Below are 23,094 nucleotides of genomic sequence, written 5' to 3' on the forward strand. Positions count from 1 at the left end.
ACGAGTTTTCAGCTATGGTGAATCTAGTAGCGCAGTTTTCATTTTGATCTGACACCATTTTCGACGAGCTTCAGGCCATTTTCCGAAATTTCTATCAATTGGTTTTCCCAATAAAGGTTTACATTCAGAAGAATCTAAATAATGATCCGAATCGTATTTTCCCCTCCAAAAAATTCCCCACGCAAAAAATCCTCTACCGACAAATTTTCCCTCTCCTGCAGATAATTCTCCTCGGGAAACCCCAATGCAAAATTGAGATGCCAAAGGTAGGATATAACAAATAAAAGTAACTTTGGAATATTGTATCTATATTCCAAAATATAGGCAAAATGTTTGGTGTAGAATATCTTGTAGTATCTGTTTTTATTAACTTTCTTTTTGTGTTTTTGGGGGTTGAGTTATCATAATAGAGTAAGGTAAAGGTTAAAGAAAACAATCTGAAAAAAAATAAAGTAGTAGCAACTGTAGAACAGTTGTGTACAGAGATAGTGCTCTACCTTCTATGGACTTGGCCTGGTACCAAAATTTATAGTACATGGCACTTGATTACCCCTTACGATCGAGAACGTGTCCACTAATTTAATTTCAATAACATAGAGTCAACCTTCAAATATGCAAACAACTAATTTTTATAAACTTTATCTTACCCTGCTATGATGGATGGATAGATCTGAGACAGATCCTAATTAAACGGCCCTTGTGTTTCAGGGGATCATTCTTAAATAATTGGGACAACAAGTCAAACTATTGAATTTTTCCAGAAAATGTTGTTAGTATTGGAGATCATTTGGCACTCCTTAGCGAGAGGCGTCGGGGTATGATATTTTGCCCCGTAGCTATTGTACCATCTTAAGCTAATGCCTCCTACTAATGCCCCATTGGCGTACAACCGAAAGGCTATTATTGAGTTTTGTATTTTTAACCTTATTTGAAAGAGGTTTTCAGCTTGAAATTGGTTTTGAAAAATTGGTTGGAAATCTCTGGTGTTGCACAACAATTCTTAAAGTTCATACCTGGAAATTCTAAATGTCATATAATGTAGCCCCATAAAATCTATCTTTGGCTTAGTCTTGATTAAGCTCCACTATGTTTCAGTCGAAAATTCTGGTTCCATGTTGATTGTGACATATTCAGTAGAAAAATGTTTTTAGTGGACATGTCTAAATAGTGAAATAAGTACCTTTTACTCATTGTCTAAATGTCCTTTTTTCCTCAAAGTCGTTATTTCTATTTTGGTACAAGCGAATTCTTTTGTTATCGCTAGATTAGAATTTTTTTCGATGTCAGTTTGATACTATTGTTAAAACTGCCTGGATTTTTCTCAACCATATGCCAAAGGACATTTTCAGTATAATGTTGTAAGTGATGGGATTCATAAATTCAATTTTCGAAGTTTAAATTCTTATGTTTGCATTTGTTCTCTCTTTTTTTTTTTTTACCAAAGAACAACAACGAAATGGGTTAAATCATTGAAAATTCTTTTGCATGTTTTCATGCATCTTACTCTTTTCTCCTGTTTGCTATGTTTATGAAATGCATAATAGCCTGCCACTAGGTGTACAGCTAGTTCTTTAACTTTATCTGACAACAAGAAAGAAACAAAACAGATATAAAACTAGAATAACATCAACAAAATCGATTAGCCTGATGGAAATTCTCTAACGGGTTTTGGCGCATCTAACTTATTTTGTATGCTAAGTTATTCAAAATTAACATGTTTGTTTTAGCATAAATAATGGCCGATGAAAAAGCATTTAATCCAAGTGCAGAATCTTCAGACAATGAATTAAAAGAAGATCAAGAAGTATCTGTCGCCAGTACTGTCCCTGATTCTATTAAAGATGGCGCAGTATGTGAAGATGGCGTGGGGATGAAAGAAGTTAAAACAGTCAGCCTTGTGTCCACGAGCGAAAATTTGGTCGAGGAACCATCTCCTGATCAATTGACAGAATTGATTGATGCTAAAAAAGACTTTGATTGTGACATAAATGAGGTAAGAAATCAGCATGAGTTGCATCGGACTGTGACTAATTCTGATCTTGAATTTGACATTGTTACTAACTCCTTGTTGTTAGATTCGAATGATTTAACTCCTGAAATTTCTTTCAATGAAATTGCACAAAATATTGCCCGTCCGTCTGTTGAAGCGGCTGAGTTTTCGGCAATATTTCGCGAGAGTTTCGAATCTCTGAGCGATAAACGGCCAGTAGATGAAGAGAAAAAATTGTTTCTGATTCCAGAAAGCCGAGAAGATTCTCCAGAGACATCTTTGTTAGATTTAGACGTTTCAGTGACAACGGATTATGTTCCAAGAAAAACTAGATCGTCTTGTGGTACCATTCTTGATGATTCAATTCAATATACCATACAGAGTGATAAAATCAATCCAAATGACAGTATTGCTAGATCCCAAGGCGTAATTGAAGAAAGCTTGACAGGTGAAACGACCATTTTAACTCAGGAAGGAGTTTTTTATCATAAACAGTGCTTCAACGGTGGCAGTATTTCAGAGAAAAATGATGAAGGATCGACTAATGAGTCGGGTGACAGCAGCGAAGCTGCTAACAACATGGCAAAAAAATGCCCGACTAGCTCGTTTATTTCAACTGACAACACCGGTAATGCGAATACATGTGTTTACAGGAACGATGACATACCAAAAGACACCGTGATAAGTATTTCTTCATATGGCATAGAACAGTCTAAAACTTTATTTGAGAAAGATGCTGTAGAATGTGTTACAACCTTAGGTTCTTCAGGTGACAAGAGTGACTATGCGAATGTACTGGCTAGCCGAGAGGATAGCTCATTTTTTTCATCTTACAACACTGACAGTGAGAATGTATGTGTTAAAACGACTAAGGAAACTTCAAAGGACACTGCAATCAGTATTCTTACAAAAAGTGCAGAAGAGTCTAAAGCTTCAACCAAGAATGATTCCGAAAAATTTACGACCAGCTCAATTTCTCCATCTGAGTACACTAGCAATGAGGCAGTACAGGTTCGCAAGAACGATGAAATGCCGAAGGATTCCGCAATTAATGTTCCCAATAATTGTTCAGATGATACTAAAACCCCTGAGAATGAAGCCATAAAAGGCACGACTATTTCTAGTTCTTCAGTTAATAATGAAAATGTATATGATAGCAAAAACGATGTATTCTTTAAAGATAGTCTGATAACGGCTGCTACTGATAATATGGAACAGTCTACAGCTTCAGCCGAGAGCAATCCCAGACAGCATTCAACTTGTTCAAGTTTCTCGCCTGATATCACTATCAGCGAGAATGTTTGTAAAGAGGATTATAAAGCCAAGGACACTTCAAGAGATAGTTTGATAAATTCCAAAAATGACATGGGACAGTCTTTAATTTCAACCGCGCTTAACCCTGGAAACTATTCATCTGACAACGTCGGTGACGAGAGATCGTGCTTCAGTAAAGACGGTAAGACTGCAAAACACAATTTGACAACTATATCCATCAGTAATACAGTACAGCCAGTAGCTTCAACCAAGACTATCTGCATTGAAGAAAGTGAAACAAATGGCATTGAAATACAAGCTATAGTTGATCAAAACATCGATAGCATTCATCAAAAGAATTCTATAGCAACTGAAGATAAAACTGAAAGCAATGTTGCAACTAATGCCACTACTGACTCTGTTAAATTATTCGAAAAAAATGACTTTATCGTAGGCTGGGGAGCCGTAGGATTTGAAAGTATCGAAGAGGTCAGGAAGCTTGAATCTAGAAATAGCCGTGCTGAAATGCAATTCGATAGCGAAACAGTTTTATCCCAATTCTCCCGTTTAGATATTCATGGTAATGAGGACAATACTGTCAATCTTTTAGAAACTCAAGTGCCATCCTTCCTATCTTCAGGTACCACTCCTCTTGCAAATAAAAAAAATAAAAAAATTGAAAGTCTTGACAGTGGTCATGACTCTTTAAGCACTAAAGACAGTTATCTGTCCCCGTTTAAGAAAGTCTCTGATATCGTGCAAAAATTTGAAGTGAAGGAGTCACGGCAACCGTCAGGAGAGGCATCATGGGATTCAAGACCACAAGTCAAATCTGATGAATTGAAGAAGTACAATGAACAAAGAAAATCAGAATCAGAATTAAATGAGTCTGTGCTGATATCTCACGGTGAAAAGACAGTGCGGGAATCGCGACCGACGACCAGGTTAAATGAATTGGCAAAAAATGATCAACAAAGCGAATCAGGTTCAAATAAACAACGCAAGCCACAGAGACGAAGCAAGAGTCTCCCTTCTTCACCAGCAAAAGGGAAGAGACGTTCACAGTCTGTTGTTACTACCACGTGTTTGGATCTAGCTGTTGCCACTTTTGGTGTGGTTTTAAAGAGAACTAGTCGTGTCTTGCCTGACTTGCATGCCTATGATGCCAATGTAAGTTTGTTTTTTTGTTGTTTCAGCTTTATTAACATGTTGTGTGTCACAACAATTGCAAAATTGGATTCAGCTGCACAAAAATCTTTTCTTGGTCTTTATATGGAACCTTAACAACTAATATCAATTAATGGTGTTCTAAATCAGGTTCTTAGTGCCGTCCTGATCTCTAAACTTTGCACTGAGATTACCAAAAATTCTAAATGTTGCTTTAATTGCTCCTAATGACACGTAAACTATAGCACACAAATATTAACTAACTGTAGTTACAGTGATTAAGTACCGATAATTATCAAACTTACCATGTTTTTTTAAATACAAATTAAATAATAACCATTTGTGCAGGTCGCTGACAGTTTACCACGGGGTATGTTTATTTCGCAGTTAAGTTTTGGACATAACTTTGATATATATTGAAGGATTGAAACATTTTATTTTGAAAGAATTCATCAAGCTATTGACCCATAATGGATTTTCTGAATGAACCGATGATTTAAAGGAAAAGTAAATATAGTTCGTGAGCGCCACTGTAAGATATAACAGCCGCAAACCAAAAATTAAATATTTCAGTGAAAAAGTTTGCTGGGTACTAAGCTTTTTCCCCTCGGAAAATTCCTCCCGCGGAAAATTTCCCCCGATAAATTCTGCCCCCAAGGAAAATTCCCCCGGATACCCCATGGAAAATTCACCCATATACAAAATTGAGCTGCCACAGAGAAAGTATGACAAATAAAAATAATGAAGAAAAGCAGGAATTTTGGAGTAGTCTACCAATATTCCAAAACATAGGCAGAACATATGATGTAGAATGTCTTATAGTGTTTAATTTTTAAGCTTTTTTTGTTTGTTTTTTTATTGTTTTTCTTGCGTTTCTGGGAGTTGAGTGATCATAGCCTGGTAATATAAAGTCCGAAATTGGGCCTACTGGGTGATACCAACCCCAAAGACTAACTTATCAGACATTTCAAAACTTTTGAACAAACCAGATAGCTTAAATTTGACTCGATATCATAGGGGCCAGATAGCGGAAAAGAAACTGAGAGGGAGGCTGATTGCCCTCTAGTAGCTTTCAGCCTTTAAAAAGGACTCAATAAAACTTTCAAGCGAATGACCGCCCTTTCAAGTTTCTAATATAGATTCTGGCCTTTTTTGGGCTGCATTTTGAGGGGAAGCAATGTTTTTTATGTTTTTTTTTTAGGGTCCGTTTGCTAATCGAAAAAATTCGGCAATTTTTTTAGCCCCTTTTGTTAGAAGAAGACCCAATTTATCTTCTTATTAATTATTTAAAATTATTCCTTTGAGTAATTTGTTTGTATGTTAGTCACCTTGTCTTAAGTACTTGAGCTGTAAGTTCCAAATCGATCAGGAAAAAAAGTTCCTATGGCTCATTTTCGGGTCCCTACTCCCTTTTCCTCCCCATAGCAAAATATTCATAATCTTTTTGACGAAGAAAATAATCCCTGAAAACATGCCCAGCTTTTTTCAACTATAAAAAAGTGCGTCAAAGAACTGACAGTTCGCATTATTCACGACCCTTATCCCAGGAGTGCAAATTTGTTGATATTTTCAACTATTCTTTACAAAATGGAGCCTTAAAATTTTGATCCGATCTCCAAACGGAATGCGAAAGGACCAGATATCAAAAAAGTTTCTAGGACACGGGCTGGTAAACTCTCCAATCGCTTTAACTTAAAAAAAAAGGTACTGGAACTCTCAATTTCCGACCGAATGAGCATCCTCAGTAATTTCGACGGCCACGAGGATAGAGGGGATAGACCCTCTCCTATACGGAATAAATTCTGCTCGTTTTAGCTTTTAATGTTGTTCTTTAATTTTATAATAAAGTGCTGATAACCAAGAGGGGTTAAATATCAATTTTACTTCCTTCCCTTCCCTCGAACTAATTACATGTTTATCTAAAGGTTAAATGAGAGTGAGGACGTTTGGACATTAAAATGTATCCACCTGCAAAATGATCCACCTCCCCTCCATAATACATGATGCGCCCTTACAGATTAAATGGTTGGAATTTTAGGAAATATGAAGAACATTAGTTTAGTTAAATGAAGCTTGAAATTAACTATCAGAAACTTTTTTTGGCAATAAGAAGGGAGATATCATCCAGTAGTATCCTTCTTTTGGGTTAGTCTAAATGAAGTATGACGAAAAATTCATTCTTATCCCCCCCCCATACCCTTTCTTTGATTTATCTGATGGCTTGTCGAGGTTTAGACAATTTGGATATTGAAATGTGCTCTTTTAGACGTCTATCATCACCTCCACCTCCACAATGACCCACCGCTCATCCTTAATAATAGCTGAAATACATTTATATTCTTTTCTTCGTTCTTTTTTGTTTTCTTAATTTCCTTTAACTGCTCAATTTTACATTTGGCTGAATTTTCCCAGAGGCTGATGTTGGAGGTGCCGGATTTTCCGGGGTGGTGTTGGTATTTTCGGTGGGGTGGCGGGATTTTCTGAGGCGGAATATGCCTGGCCTCAATTTGCTGCCCCCAAAATTAGTTTTAATATGGAATGTTTAATTTTTTCGTTATTTTTGCAACTGAAAGAATATTAAGATTGAGTAACAAGAATAAGACAGAAGCTCCCCGTCGTATAGCAGTGATGTAAGTGTGGGAAGTGATGCATGTGTACGGTCTTTTTTGGCTTTCCAGCTCTTAATACGTTTAACCATGCATATGACGGGCTCACCTTGTAGCATTTTCTTTCTTTTGCTCTAACACTAAATAGCTTTAGAATAACGCTGAAAGAAAAAATGTAAAACTGGACTGTTAAATTTGTTCAAACCCAAACTGTATAATGTAAAACTGGACTGTTAAATTTGTTCAAACCCAAACTGTAAAATGTCTCTTGGAGTAGTCTGTTTCATACCTACACTAAGAAGGGGAATGGTGTAATATCCCTGCTAAAATTGTTATAAAGAACTCTTATCCCCGTAATGTGTACAGGGGCCTAATTTACAATGGGGTAGAGGGGAGGGGAACGCCCCTTCCAGAACTCAGTTTGCACACCCCCAGCAAAAATTTAGTTTCCTCGAAAATCTTGTCAAAACTAAGATAACCACGAAACTTACACCATTGAATATATAGAAAATATTGACTAACATCACTTTTTTTCACTTATAAATTGGAGAAACTGAGATTTTATTGGGATCGATTGCGTAATCGTTTCCGAAGATAGGGGAGAATCGAATCTGCAATCGAGAAAACTTTCCTGCTTAAAATAGATTCCAGCATCAGGTTTCATATTTAAATTCAAACACAACTGCGTTTTACTTTCTATTTAGTATGTAAATATACCTTTTACTTGGAATTTTGTTGAGCCTCTTGGAAAAAGACCTCTTTCACTGTTAACAGTTGATTGCGTAATTGACCGAAAGATTAACAGCCGAGCTCACAAAACAACTGATTGTTGTATTAAACTTCCTTCTTCTTTATGAATGGGGTAAATCATTTCTAGATTATAAGAATTTTAGCAGTGTTTCCACTATGGGGATTTCCCCCCTAAAATGGGGATTTTTTAAGTCTTTTAGGGGCGAGATTTTATTTTTAGAGATCTGGGGATTTTCTAGGGATTTTTCCTCTCCCATGGACTTTTAGGGAATTTTTCATGATCTTTCTGTAATTTGTTCATCATCGTCATCTTCTTGAACAGAGAAGCAGGATAATTCAAATCAGGATCTGCTTCCTTGCGAATTTAACTTGGAATCACAGAGAAGCACTTCTTCAGTTACTTAAACATTCTTAACAGCACAAATGTTTTGAGATGTACAGGAGTCCTAAGCAACAAATTGGCAACAAAGAACTGTTTGAAACAGTTCCATGCTGATGTGGGCTTCAAACCATAATTTTAGCTTGGACTGTTCTCGATTAATGAAGTCATATGGTTTGTCATTTTTTGGTTGTATTTTCAGAAGCATTATTTCGTAGATAGCAGGTTATTTTTTTACAGGTCAGATAAATAAAATTTTAATACATTTTGATAGGTTTATAGGGTACGTAGTTGTTCTTACTATAATAAAAATTTTTGACAAGCACTGCATGTACGATTTTTTTTTCTCCATAGTGCTTGTATGATGTTTAAGATTTTTGTGTGAAATTAAAAAAAAAAAAAAAAAAAAAAACTTGAACTCGAACTTGTAGCCAGCTTTGTAAGTACTGACGTGAACAATAGAGGTAGGCTATATTTATTCGAATAACTCTCTTACCACTTCATTACCCTAGTTTTTTAACAAACAAACTGACAGCCATGTTTTAAAAATAATGGCATATGCATGAATAAATGGATTGTGTGTTTTTGACAAGCCTACATACACAGGGGAAAATCATGCAGCTCTATACTATAACTGGTAAATTTTTGTTGTTCATATTTTTGACTTAAAAATAAAGTGAACACACCACTCGATGCCTTTTTTTATGTTCTTTACGAATATAATAATCACTTCTTTTGCAAATTCAAATTTAAGCACTTTCTGAGCTCTTGAGAATGACCAAAATACTTCTAGCTTTTGGATATAAAAAAGGCTTAAAACGATTTTTAATGGAAGCGCTTCTTTTTAATAGAAGTGTTTTAATAAATACTTTTTAATAAATTTAATATTTATATATTAAAAGATTTTTGGGTATTAAAAAGGTCTCAGTCTTTAAAATATCGGTCCAATCTTTAAAACATTGGTCTCAAACTTACTGTTTCATTATAAATCCTTTTTTTTAATGGATTATGTAACAAATAAAGTATTTTGTAGCAGAATTTGCCCTGTAAAAGTTCTATAGATTCTAGTTATTTCTTTGGCTACCATTCAATGTTAGGTGACATTAGCATGAGCAATGTACCTCTACTCGCCTGACACCATCTGCTGCTCTAGTCATGTAACAATTGACACTCAGGCATGCTCTTGCTAGTCTGATGCTTTTGCCCTCCTCTATCATACTAGAATACTTTTGTTTCAAGAGTAGTTAAATGACAGTAAACATGCTAAACTTTTTTTTTTAATTAAATTGCAACAGTAATATTTACACAGCTATTTAAGACTCTTCATCTTGATGAAAAGTTATTTCATCAATAATTCTCATCTTGATGAGAATTAATTGTATGAAGTTTTGAATTTTAGCAGTGTAGCCATCCAGTAGTGACTGGATGCTGCTGGATACTACTGCTTAAAATTAGCCAACTCTGAGGCATAATTAAGTGAACGTAATAGGTAATACTACATGCATGCAACTTTTTCTTACAACCACCATACAACTACACAGACTAAAAATGTTTCGTCATGAGCGGAAAGTTATTCCCCCACATTCACAGGATGTTTTCTGAGGTATACCATACTATACTAGTGCCAACTTGTCTACATTTTTTTTTCTTAGTGATAAAAATGGTAAAATGATAAAATTTGATTGTCTGGAGGTATAAGATGTTTATCCTAGAAACTTTACAGTCCCTAAATGCTGACATTTTTTAGCTGAGCATGGAAAACAGGGCTAATGATGAATCTGATGTTTGTTCATTACTGACCTCGATATATTAAACTCCACCTAAAAGCAACAGAAAAAGGGTGAACCCGTACATGGTGCTAGTACTCAGTACTGTCAGAATTTGTTGATTCTTGGCTGACTGACCCACAACTGAAGGGGTGTTTGAAAAAAAAGAGCTCATACCTTGGATACTGTGTAGTTTGTAATACTGACCTCAAGTTGGGAAAGGGTGGCAAGTCCGAACTAGTAAAAAAAAAAAATGCAAAGACAAAGAAGCATCTATCAAAGTCTGATGCTGATGCATCAGCATCAAAAAATACTGTTGATCAGTTTTTGCAAGGTGAATACACTGACCAAAAAAACCTCCTAGAGGCCCGGATCTGCACTTTTTTCATGGGTTTTTTGGTGGAACATGACCTAGCTATTTCAAAGGTTGAGCCTCTCGTAAATTTTTTGAAATTATTACCTTCAAAGTAGGTAGTTGACAATGTCTTCCTCAAGAAACAAAAAGCTACCAATGTTATACGAACAGGACTAAGTTGCTTCTATGAAGAACGTTTGACTAAAACCCTGCAGAATCGCTGTGTCTCTGTCATTATTGACGAATGAACTGATTCATCAACCAAAAAACTTCAAGGAATAGGAGTTATATTTTGCAACGATGAACTTTCAGTTGAAATTGACATACTTGATTTAATTGAGCTTCCCGACTCTTCAGCCAAGTCTACATTTGAGGAGCTGAAGGAGTGCATAGTTGGAACACACAAACTTCCTCCTGTTAATTTCATAGGGTTCTGTTCTGATACCATTTCATGATGGGAGCTCATGAAAGTGTTTCATCCATGATCAGGCAAGAATTCCCATGGGTAGTGATTTTGAAGTGTTCTTGACATATGGTCTATCTAGTTGCTCCTCACGCATGTAAGACATTGCCGAAATCTATGGAAGACATCTGTCGGTTCATCTATATCCACTTTCCACATAGTGCTAAGAGGCAGCATCTGCACAAATCTGAACCCGGTCATGAAATGTCTTTTTTGAGTTTGTTGCATTTGTATCGGGCTTGTTGACGGACTTGAATGTAGCTTTTCAGGCTGACAAGCCACTGTTTTATCGCCTTAAACAAGAGAGTGAGTCTCTGATCAAAGAGTTGTCTCTGAACTTCCTGCAGTAGGACTATGTGGAATCAGCTAGTGCTTTTGAAATTGATGTGAACGATCGAAAGTTTCAACTTCCTCCCGAAAGCGTTTACTTGGGTTCAAATGGACGCGACTCTCTCTCTCTCTCTCTCTCTCTCTCTCTCTCTCTCTCTCTCTCTCTCTCTCTCGACATTAAGTTCAGATACTGCCGTCCCTGCTGACTCAATCGAAAAAGTCCTCGAAGTTGCACATGCGTTCTATATCGAAGGAGTACAGTAGATACAGAAAAGGTTCCGTTTCAAAGATGACATTGACAAATTTGCTAAATGGTTGACCCAGTGTCAGCCCAATCACTTCAGCCTGCCTCTCTGCTACCTTTTGTTAGGAAGTATGGACAGGTCCCATGGGACGGAACCAAAATCGAGCAGGAATGGAGGAGGCAGAGCCTTATCAATATTGAAAACGTCGAAACAAAGGATGCCGTGACCTACTGGCGTTTGGTATTGGCGAAAAAAAATGCTGCCGGAACAGAGTTTACATACTCTTTGTTCATTTTATTTTCTTTTAGTAATTTACAATGCTTTTGTATGCTTTTGCTTTATATATCAAATATTTCGTTATACATACTTTTTCATGCTTAGGTAATATTCATAGTAAAGTTTCAAAAGTTTAAGGCTTATGTTCCTTGTGCTAGTTTCAGTTCAGTTTTTTCTGCTTTCCTGCAGTTATGATGTATCAACGAAAGAGGAAAATTTTACTATTACCCCATGGCTGAGACTCAATTCTATTCATTTACCGACTTTTGAAAATAGGGCAATTTTTCCGTTTTGATGGCACTTGGTATTTATCAAGTGACATGTAGCGATCGCAATTTCTGTCCGTCTGTCGGTTCCGGTTTTTCTAGTTCGTGCACTTCCAGATAAGCTAAGACGATGAAAGTTGACAGGCGTATCAGGGACCAGGCCAGCTTAAATTAGAAATAGTCACTTCCCCGGTTCGACCATCTAGGGGGAAGCAAGCGAGATAATTGAGGATAATTTTATTTGCCCCTAAAACAAATGATTGTTCTTCTTAAGTTTGGCTTGCTTGTCTAAGGGTATGATTTTCGCTCAGGGTGCGAGAGTTCTCAGGTTAGAATCCCCGGACCCCCTGGATTATTACATGAAGAAGATCCGAAACTAGATTCGTGATCAATATAGCGATCGCTGAAAGTTGGCAGGCGTATCAGGGACTAGACCAGATTAAATTAGAAATAGTTGTTCCTCGATAAGATCATCTAGGGGGAGTTTAAGGACGATTAATTCGGAAAAAATAGGTAGTTTTAACTTAAGACCGGGTTATCGGATCTTAATGAAATTTAATATTTAGAAGGACCTCGTATCTCAGAGCTCTTATTTTAAATTCCGACTGGTTCCGGTGACTTTGGGGGGAGTTGGAGGGGAAAACCGGAAATCTTGGAAAACGCTTAGAGTGGAGATTGTGATGAAACTTGGTGGGAAAAACGTTACTGAACAAGAAGAAACTATAGGAACACTGTATATGCAAGTTATCGTAAAATCAGTAACTCTAGTACCGAGAATAATTTTAGGTTCCAACCTCGTCACAATTGCCATGTGAGCTCTTAGCTCTTCCGACCTCTTCACAAGTGCCATATGAGCTCTTGGCTCTTGTTTAAGCTAGTTTAGATCCTTCTTTAAGAAAAAGCCTAAGCAATGTAATAATTCTGGCTAAGTGAAAGGACAGATCTGAGACTAGTGATTACAATGGTATAAGTATTTTGTCATTTTGCTAGAAGTTACAGCTGTAGGCTTGTCATAAAATTGCTTGTTTCAGAGAGTACATATACGTTAAATTTTTGAACTGCTAACGGAAATAGCCTTGTATTTAAATTAATTTGCTTGATTTCTTGTCAATCTTTCAAAATAAACTTTGAAACTTGTTTTTGTAGAAACATGCCATGAGCAGAGGTTTTAATTTATTTTGGGAAGGTGGGAGCTCATCGAATCACCCGTAAGTTAGGTAAATTAAGCAGAAAATATGGGTAAAACCGCAAGAACTGGGATATTTTGTGATGATCCGGTCTCGGAAGTGCATATTGCCTTAAAAATAATATATTCTGACAGCTGCTAGTAACAACTCGTTGCAGAACCGGGTCAACACAGCTGTGCTTTCTCCTCCACTCGGGTTTTTTAAGAGTTTCAATCTTTAGTCCCTCCCACGAAATTCTTGTTTTCTTCAAATCCTTGCTTATGACCTGTTTCTTTCCTATGTGAGGGCGTCCTGATTTTGTTTTGCCCCAAATGGACTGGGTCTGTTTTTCAATGGGCCTCAGTTTGGCAGCCTCTTTCGTCATTCGGCATCACACGGTAACCGACGTCGAATCAGGTTGTTTTTACCATGTAGTGCATTGGAGAAAATTAATAGGTGCTTTGTTTTGATGGAGAGTAACGTAGCCTTCGCGTCTTAATGGTGTAATTTTTGATATAATATATAGGTTATGTTATGTTTTTTTTTTTATTCGGGGAAAAGTATTAATTGTGCATTTTAACCAAATAACATTGATTTGATGTCAGAAAATAGAGAATATAACTGGTTTTGAGAATACTCCGTATTTTGAGCCCGTCTTGAAGGAATGTACTTTTTTTTTCTTTTTCTTTTTTAATAATGATATATTGTTCTTGAGGCTTGCCATTTTTATAATTGTAATGATTTGTCAATGACGAAATGTAGTCAGTGGCAAAAAATATATAAAATAGAAGTGTTGCTCTTGTCCAAAAAAGGCTGCTGCAACACTTACACGTTACCGTCACGTTACCCTAATAGCTCGAGTCTTGGACCAATTTTCGATATTCAGCCATGTGCCAAAAGAAAAAAGGCTAAAGTTGTGAAAAGGGTGGTAAGATCTGTAGGTGATCGAGAAAGAAAGCTTGAAGTTTGAAGGGAAGATAAAAGAAGGGGAAGGGGGTAACTCCAACCCAATGGGTGCAAAGGTTAGGGATAACTAGGAAAATTGTTCATATTACTTAGAACAGCATCAAGAGAGGTGTTTTTCTTAGTTGCTGATATTTAACTATTTCCTTAATATTAGAAAAAGAGCCAATTTAATCCATTTAATCATTGGTGACGCCAACTAAAAAAGTCTAGCATTGATATGGTTAGAAATAGCAAATTTAGCTCATGTCGGCAACTGCTGAATGAATCTGCGTTTCTCATCAATATTTTTGTTTGGTGAGCAATAGCCAGATGTTCAGCCAAGGAACGTCATCACGCTCAGATGAAATAGGGACTGAAATTATGTTTGGGTAAAAGTTACCCTTGATACTAAATTACATAAAAAAACTAGTTTTTTTAACTGAAAGTAAGGAGCGACATTAAAACTTAAAACGAACAGAAATTACTCCGTATATGAAATGGGTTGTCCCCTCCGCAATCCCTCGCTCTTTACGCTAAAGCTTTTAATTGTTTTAAAAAGCAGAATTGTGGCAAAGAGTCAAACTTTAGCGTAAAGAGCGAGGGATTGCGGAGGGGACAACCCATTTCATATACAGAGTAATTTCTGTTCGTTTTAAGTTTTAATGTCGATCCTTACTTTCAGCTAAAAAAACTAGTTTTTTTATGTAATTTCTGAACGTTTTTGAATTAATGCATGTTTGATTTTGGCTCTCCATACATAAATTATTAAAATGAAATTTGCATATTAAATCCTTTTTTGGCTAAATGGCTTTCTCTTAGTTTTGATCAGACGATTTTGAGAAGTAAGGGATGGGGAAGGAGGACTAGTTTCCTTGCAATTTTTCGGTTACATAAAAAGGCAACTATAAATTTTAATTTTTAACGAATTTTTTTATTAGTAAAAAATATACGTAACTTAAGAATTAACTTACGTAACAAACTTTTATATTCTTTAAATTTTATTATGTATATGAGGGGGTTTGTACCCTCGTTAATACCTCGTTCTTTACACTAAATCGTAATTTTTGTCCCAATTCTTTAAGAATGACCCCTGAATCAGAAAGGCCGTAGAATAAATAGTTGAAATTACTAAAAATACTATAGCATAAAGAGCGAGGTATTTATCTCCTCCTAAATACCTCGCTCTTTATGCTAAAGTTTTTTAGAATCCCTCATATGCGTAATAATCTCTGTTCGTTTTAAGTTTCAATGCTACTCTTTACTTTCAATTGAAAAAACTTTTCCACGTTTATTTTTTCATTGTTTTTTATAGTTATTTTAGAAAATCCTGCGCCCTTTTCATTGAATTTCTGTTCCCCCATGACATATTTCTCCAAGGAAAGATCCTCCCACATAGCCCCCTCCCCTCAACCCCACCCCCAAAACCAAAAAAAAAACCCTGAAAACGACTGTACACTTCCCAATAACCATTATTATATGTAAACACTGGCCGAAGTATATAACTTGCAGCCCCTCCCCCAGGGACTGTGGGGGAGTAAGTCATTCCCAAAGACATAGTTATTATGGTTTTTGACTATGCGGAACAAAATTGCTATCTCAAAATTTTGATCTGTTGACTTTGGAGAAAAAATGAGCGTGGGAGGGGGCCTAGGTGCCCTCCAATTTCTTGGTCACTTAAAAAGGGCACTAGAACTTTTCATTTCCGTCAGAATGAGCCCTCTTGCGACATTCTAGGACCACTTGGTCGATACGATGACCCCTGGGAAAAAAAAAACAAACAAATAAACACGCACCCGTGATTTGTCTTCTGGCAAAAAATACGAATTGTAGATAGGACCTTGAAAATTTTGCTATAGGGTTCTCTGATACGCCGAATGCGATGGTGTGATTTTCGTTAAGATTCTGTGACCTTTAGGGGGCATTTTCCCCTATTTTCTAAAATAAGGCAAATTTTTTCAGGCTCGTAACTTTTGATGACAAAGACTAAATTTGATGAAACTTATATATTTAAAATCAGCATGAAAATCTGATTCTTTTGATGTATATTTTAGCATCAAAATTCTGTTTTTTAGAGTTTCGTTTACTATTGAGCCGGGTGGCTCCTTACTACAATTCGTTACCACGAACTGTTTGATTACCACGAACTGTTTGAAAAAAGATTGGTCCATCTATTTTTTCTGAGTGGATGATCTGGAGGATGGGGCTAAACATACTGTGAATAATTCGACAAAATAAGGGATCCTGAATCATGAGACTGTACTTCTGTAACAGCTATGACATCTATTTGGTTTAATTCTAATAACACCTGAAGTTGGTAAGGTTGTCAGAATTCAGATTTTTGGTGTTAGTACCTAAACAAATGGTAATTTATATCGACTGGAGAAACGCAACAGTTGATAGGTAAGAACTTTTCCTGGGAGGGGTTTCAATTTTGGGCCTTGGAACCTCGGAAAGGCAGGGTTGAATCATCTAATTTATTCTATAGAAAATAGGATAATAAATAGACGCAATTGGTGGTAACATGTCCTCTATTCCTTTTCTATCTTTATAATTGGGGCGATGGAATCCTCTAGCGTAGTTAAGATTCTCATAAGGGCTAAAATATTTATTTATTCTATGAAGATCAGCTGAAGTTTACTTCAAGAACCCGTTAGAATTTAAACTGTTCACAGTTAAATTTTTAGTATTTCGTAATATATATATATATATATATATATATATATATATATATATATATATATATATATATATATATATATATATATATTCCATCTTAATGGAGGCTAGTCTGTGCTTAATGTTTACTTTTTGGCTTTTTATTGCTATACAGTATTGATCCAGGTAATTCCCCTTTGCATTATAAACATTTAAAAATGTTTTATGTTTATCTGGACCACTAATAAAATTTTGTTTTAAATAGGATCAATCGTCGAAAGATAAAGTTCTTGATAAGGTTATAAGCTCAGTAAACAAGCCTGAAGAGCAAGTGCTTGAAGCTGCTGAAGGAATAAAAAAGAAAACATCGAAGAAAAAGAAGAAATCTGATGCAGGTTTAGGAGAGAAAAAGAAGAAAAAGAAAAAGTCAACTGATTCCAAAGAGGTAAAATATGTTAGAGAGGGATTGAGAACTTTCCATTTTCAGCTTTGACTGCCTCCCCATATGGATAATTCTCTTCTCCATTTAAGGCATTTATCGTTTTGTACTTATTCTCCCCCTATGTAAGTACGACCCCACCCAAAAACATTATTTTAAAGGACCTGCTTCCCAGAACAATCGAATAATTGTGACTTGAAGATTTACTCTCTTATGCTTTCCACTTTCGATTTAACTTTCCACAGCGTTTTCTTCTTAACTGCACTAATGAAAACTGTTAAGATTCTGCCAAACAGTCTTATACAAAGCTAATTCGTACCAAAATATTCTTGTGTAAGATTATTAGTAACACAATAATTTACGGTGAATTGTTTCCCATTGTACCTGATACCGTCGTCAGTCACAAAGTCACCCGTTACGGCATTTTGATTAAAGGTGGATAAACCAACTGTGGAATTCTGTCCGGTGGGATTTCTCTTAATGAAATTGTAGATAAACAGGTCAGTAGGATGGGGAATGGTACTGAACAAAGTTTATTGGTGCCCCTCTGCTCTTTAAGTTATTGCTGTCCACCTCCTCTACTTCTCTCCTGCTGCTTGGGCTGAAGATAATATCTTTGTCTCTGTCTATAATGTAAACCCTTGTGTGTTCTGTTACTTAGCGTTATGCCCTAAAACTAACGTGAGACTTTAAGCTATATAAAATAAGGACAAATGGAATGATGTCATATTTTCTTAGTCATGCATATGCTGTATAGATAATTAAACCCATCTGTTACTTTTTTTACGCCCAAATAAAATACTTTTCGGCGGTAACTCATTTTTCAAAATAATCCTTTAGGCTACTAGCCCGATTTTTAAATGATATCTTCTTCGCGTTTGAACGTCATTATTTAAGCTTCAATTTTTAACATTAAATTCAAAATCGGTTGTTATAATCCAAAAAAGTATTGTACTACACTCATTCCTCGTGTTGAAATTTTACTTCCATTGCAGCAAACGCCACACATCTAAAGATGAATTTGTAATGTTTTTGAGAGTTCAGTGAGTGAGATATGCTTAAAAATCAATGTTAAGAAAAACTAAGTTGCTTAAAATAAGAAGAAATGAGGACGATGACGTAATTTCAGGTAGCGAGAAAATTGAACAATTTAATAGCTTAATAGAATTAAATGGTAGGGAAACAGTTAATATAGAAAGTAGACTAGTTAAAAAAAGCTTGTAAGGGTCTTCCAACTAAGATTAGGGTGCTAGAAGGTAGATTCGGTTAGTGGTCAAGTAGGTGTATCACTCCGAAACGTTGATGCTCTGAAAAATGCAGAATGATATCCTAGTTTGTTCGTTTTTCCGAGGAATTGTAAAAGGATTGTTACTCGATTGAACTGTCCTAGTTCAAGCAATAAATTGTAAGGTAAAATTTGGTCCCCTAAACTCAGTGTGCAAAGTTTATTGACCTGGATCGTTTTCAAATACCGTATCTCGCAGAAAATCTATTGGTTTTAGGTAAAGAGGAGGATGCATCGACCACATATTCATGTTTAGGCTAATAACTGAAAGTTTCTAAGCCTTTAGATTCTTTTAGTTATATTTTTTTTAAATTATGACCAGGCGTTTCATTCCACTGACGCAAGAACTTTGATGTTGGTCCTATCCTTGTGGGTGCATCATGTAGAGCTTTTCTTTGATATCTTCTATTTACGAGAATAAGATGGATAAGTAAAAAGTGAGGTTCATAGTTGGTTTGGTTTGAAATCATGTGTTTTTTGTTGAGTTCGGTTTTATCCCGTTTATATATGGCATTAAATCGAAAAAAAATATTGTTCTTGATTCGAACTATGCTCGGCCTCAAGACTAAAATCCCAAGAATTTGGGAGAATATTTAAAGTAGTGGCAGTCATGCTCTTAGAAAGAAGAGCATGAACCATACTGAAGGAAAGCTTAAGTGGGTAACATCACACTTACGGACGGAAGCTAATGCTGTGCCAAAAATACTTTTTTTTAGTCCACCCAGCCGGGACCAAACGAAACGCAGAGCATCTTTAGATTGTGTGGGGAAGGTCACGGGTTTTATAGGAAGTAACTTGGATGCACACAGTGTCTACTTGATTTATTTAATATCTCCTAAACATTCCCTGGAAGTTTCAACTTAGTACCTTAGGTGTTCTTAGGTAATTGGAGATGCAACATCTCCTGGAAGTTTCAACTTAATACCGGTAGCCGTTCCTGAGATGTTGCAGATACGCCCTTTTGACAACCTTGATGCGCATAGTGTTTTGAGGTTGATTCGAGGTATGTAACAAAAAAGGTTTGGAGTTTATGGAGCTGGCAGGTGTAGCCCTTTTGTTAAAAAATATTGCTCCTTATACGTATACCCGACGTTGGAGTCACATCTGGATTCATAGGACTTGGGTTTGATCTTTAGTCTGGTATTCCCGTAGTATTAAACAAATAACTAAATTTTTAATAATTGGATGGATGTTGATTTTTTTCTAACCTTTTATTAATAGTTTAAGTAACTAGTTTGATGCCCTAATTCATCGTTTCTGAACCCAGGACTGTGGTCCCTTAGACAAGGGGTCCTAATCTGTCAAAAAAAAAATATTGTAATAAGAAATACTTTTTATCTATTGGCTAATAGGTTTCAACCAAGTGTATACACAAACACAAATAACTGTACGGGGTCAATACAAATTTCGTAAAATTATTGAACAGTGAATCCACCAATAAAATGAATAATTAGGGCAAAAATTGGTATTTATTGTGTGTGATTCATGGAGTGCCTGACTTTTTTTTTGCTTACTTTGATGATTAAAAAAGAAATAAAGATTGGGAAAGGAGGTTCTGGGTGTATCCCCCCAGAAACTTCCTTTCGGGAAATTTTCCCACGTGAAAAATTCTGTTAGAAAATTCCCCCCCCACTGACAAAATTGAGTGGCCAAAGGCAAAGTATGGCAAATAAAAAAAAAGATAATTGAATATATTTTACCTATACCCATTCGTCCAGGGGTTTCTCCACAGGGGAATTCTCCGCGTGGGAGAATTTTTTTCAGACGGAATTATCCGGACCTTGGGAAAGGATGCCTTACACGTTTAGTTAAAAGGAAAGAGATGCGGTAGATAGATAGGAAAATTTAGATGTGAATTAATTAAGAAGAACAAGGTTTTTCTGATAGAAGTAAACAGTAAAGTTAAAATTTTAAATCATTTGATTTTAGCATGCCTTCTACAGCGTGTTCCCAGATGGATTCCGAGGACGGAATATTTTAACGACCAGAACAAAATAAGCATTAAAAGTCTTAGATATTTGGCATCATTTGTTTTAGTTCAGTTGGAATCGATTCGATTGATGGATTTGTCATCGCTAAATGTCGAAAGATTGAGTTTATCAGAGCCAATTCTATGCAATTTTAACACAATACGCTGGCTATTACTGAAGGTTAATGATTTTAACTTAAGGGTTTTAGCGTGATATCTGAGTATTATCAATACTCAGATTTTCATATTTTGTATTATCAATGTAAAAAGACAAAAAGTCTCGAAATATCAAACAAGAGTCACATTTCCTTACTGTCCTTTACAATCTTCACAAGTTCTGATACACTTCTTCGTGCTTTGAATCTTTTTGTACGGAATATGAAAGATCGTGGAAAAGAATAACTGATGAACAATTTTCAGCCAGCTCTTTTTTTTACCAATTGCTTATTATTCATTTGCCGCATCTGGTATTTCTTTATCACCGATAATAACTCCTGTTTCAATGACTGGATCGTTCCCTTGAGCTTTTCTCTGCCAGTCCTTGAACTCAACATTTTCTAATCAAATACAGGAACTCTAGAAAATTCCGAGGTTAGAACCCACCTGTTCTTGCTCTGAAGTTTCGTTTGTATTGTTAGTGCTGGATGTATTGTTGGATGCCAAGAATTCCTGAATTGTTGTACTGATATAATTTAACTTTCTTTGTTGCTGTGTAAATGCTAATGCTATTAGAACGTGATTGTCAAGATCTGGAAAAAAAAAGTTAACAGTGAAAGAAGTAGAAAAGGAATATATATATATATATATATATATATATATATATATATATATATATATATATATATATATATATATATATATATATATATATATATATAATAGTAAAATAGATCAAAAGATATTTTAGCAAAGAAGAATTCAAAATTGATGTATCCTTAATTAAATATCCTTACACAATCATTTTGTGTATATTAAAAAAAAAAAAACAATGCAGGTATTCACGTATTATTTTGATTAGTTAAGCATACTCAATGCCCTGATGTTTTAAAAGAAAGCGAGTAGAGTGTGTGTAGTAGCCTACGTACGTCTACATATAGCATCGCCTTGCATTGATATCGGGGATTTCCCTAGAATAAAAGAATTACTTTGCAGACAAACTTTCTTTGATATATTCAAGAAAGTAGTAGAGGTAAGTGAATAAAACTTTCAGTGATCAGATTTAATAGCAATTATTCTAAATTTCGGAAAATTGTATTTGCCAAGCTCTCTTTCTTTAAAGTATTGCAGAAAGTGTGCCCAGAAAGCCAACGATTAGGCTACCATATTTTATGGATATTCCTATTAAAACTTTATTATTTTGAATTTGTGTATAGTCAATGTATGTAAATAATTGATTGTTTTTATTTTTGTCTATTTCTCGTTCAACTATGAAGAAAGACTTTCAACTGTGAATAGAAGTTCAACTGCGAAAGTCCACTGTATCGGATCAAATTAGTCACCTTCTCCTTTTTTTAACTTCTTTTGTATGAAAAAAAAACCCAGTCTAGTCTTCACATTTACTGCCAAAAACTAATATTCTTCATTGCTGTGTATCCCTTGGTTTTGTGGTTCTAGGCGTATTCCCTTTCACATTTACTGCCAAAAACTAATATTCTTCATTGCTGTGTATCCCTTGGTTTTGTGGTTCTAGGCGTATTCCCTTTGGAGAATTTCCCCGTGAAAAATTCCATCTCAGTGGTGGTTCTGGCCTCTCTTGCTCACGGGGAAAATCTTGATAAGCCCCCCCCCTTCTCCAAATAAGATTCATTCATCAATAAAATTTTTCATTTATTTAAATATGACTTTTTATACTTCAAATGAGAAAAGATATGGGAAAAACGAAGATTTCGTTTTTCCCATAGAATTATAAAATTTAAAAATTGAATAATGATTACAAATGATAAATTATTTATTTGAAATTTTGTACCCCTAAACTTTCTGTGCCTGGGGCAGGTGCCCCTCTGTCCCACTGCCTCTTGTTCATCTTTAATTTTCTTGGCTCTGACTTGGCGTTTGACCCTATTGTATCGGAAACTAAATAAAAAAAACCTTTAAAGACAATTAAATTTAAAAGACAAGTTTTTTTTCAAATGAAAGTAAGGAGCAACATCAAAACTTAAAGCAAACGGAAATTATTACATATTTAAAGGGATCACCTTCACCTCACTACCTCGCTCTTTACACTGAGGCTTTTTTAGAACTTAAAACGGCTTATTATTCTAATTAAACGATCCTTGTGTTTCAGGAGTCGTTCTTAAAGAATTGAGACAGAAAGTCAAACTTCAGCGTTAAGAGCGAGGTATTGAGGAGGGGAAACTCTTTCTTATACGCGACAATTTATGTTCATTTTAAGTTTAGATGTTGTTCCTTACTTTCAATAAAAAAAAACTTGTTTGTTATTTAATTTCTGATCATTTTTAAATACTGCCTGAAAATCCGGCTCCCTCTCCATGGAAAATTTCTTCCCCTCACGGAAAATCCCTCCTTGGAAAGTTCTTCCCATGTAAAATACACACCCCTTCCGTCGGGAAAATTCCCTAAAGACAATTCCATTCTAACTAAAAATTCCCCCGGTAAATTTCTTGCTGACGACTCCAGGTTTTTTCCCCCTTTCATTTGAAAAAACTTTTTTGAATTTTCGTAGAATCCTGCCGGAAAGTTCCTCCTCCAGGGAAAGTTTTCCCGCAAATACCCCACCCCCTAGTAGAAAGTTACTCTCGCAAATATCCCGCCCCCTAGTTGAAACTTA

The 23,094-nt window shown here is 35.7% G+C and overlaps 1 protein-coding gene across 1 annotated transcript in view; it reads left to right on the forward strand.

Moving 5' to 3' along the window:
- LOC136030304 (uncharacterized) overlaps positions 1 to 23,094 on the forward strand; it is a gene marked incomplete in the record, with an annotated part of 169,050 nt that overhangs the window by 15,826 nt on the left and 130,130 nt on the right. The window contains 2 exon segments of the mRNA XM_065709195.1: positions 1,728 to 4,414; positions 16,879 to 17,058. Of these exon segments, the coding sequence (XP_065565267.1) occupies positions 1,736 to 4,414; positions 16,879 to 17,058 (2,859 nt within the window).

This window comes from Artemia franciscana, chromosome 1 (assembly GCF_032884065.1).
Source record: "Artemia franciscana chromosome 1, ASM3288406v1, whole genome shotgun sequence".
Taxonomy (NCBI): Eukaryota; Metazoa; Arthropoda; class Branchiopoda; order Anostraca; family Artemiidae; genus Artemia; species Artemia franciscana.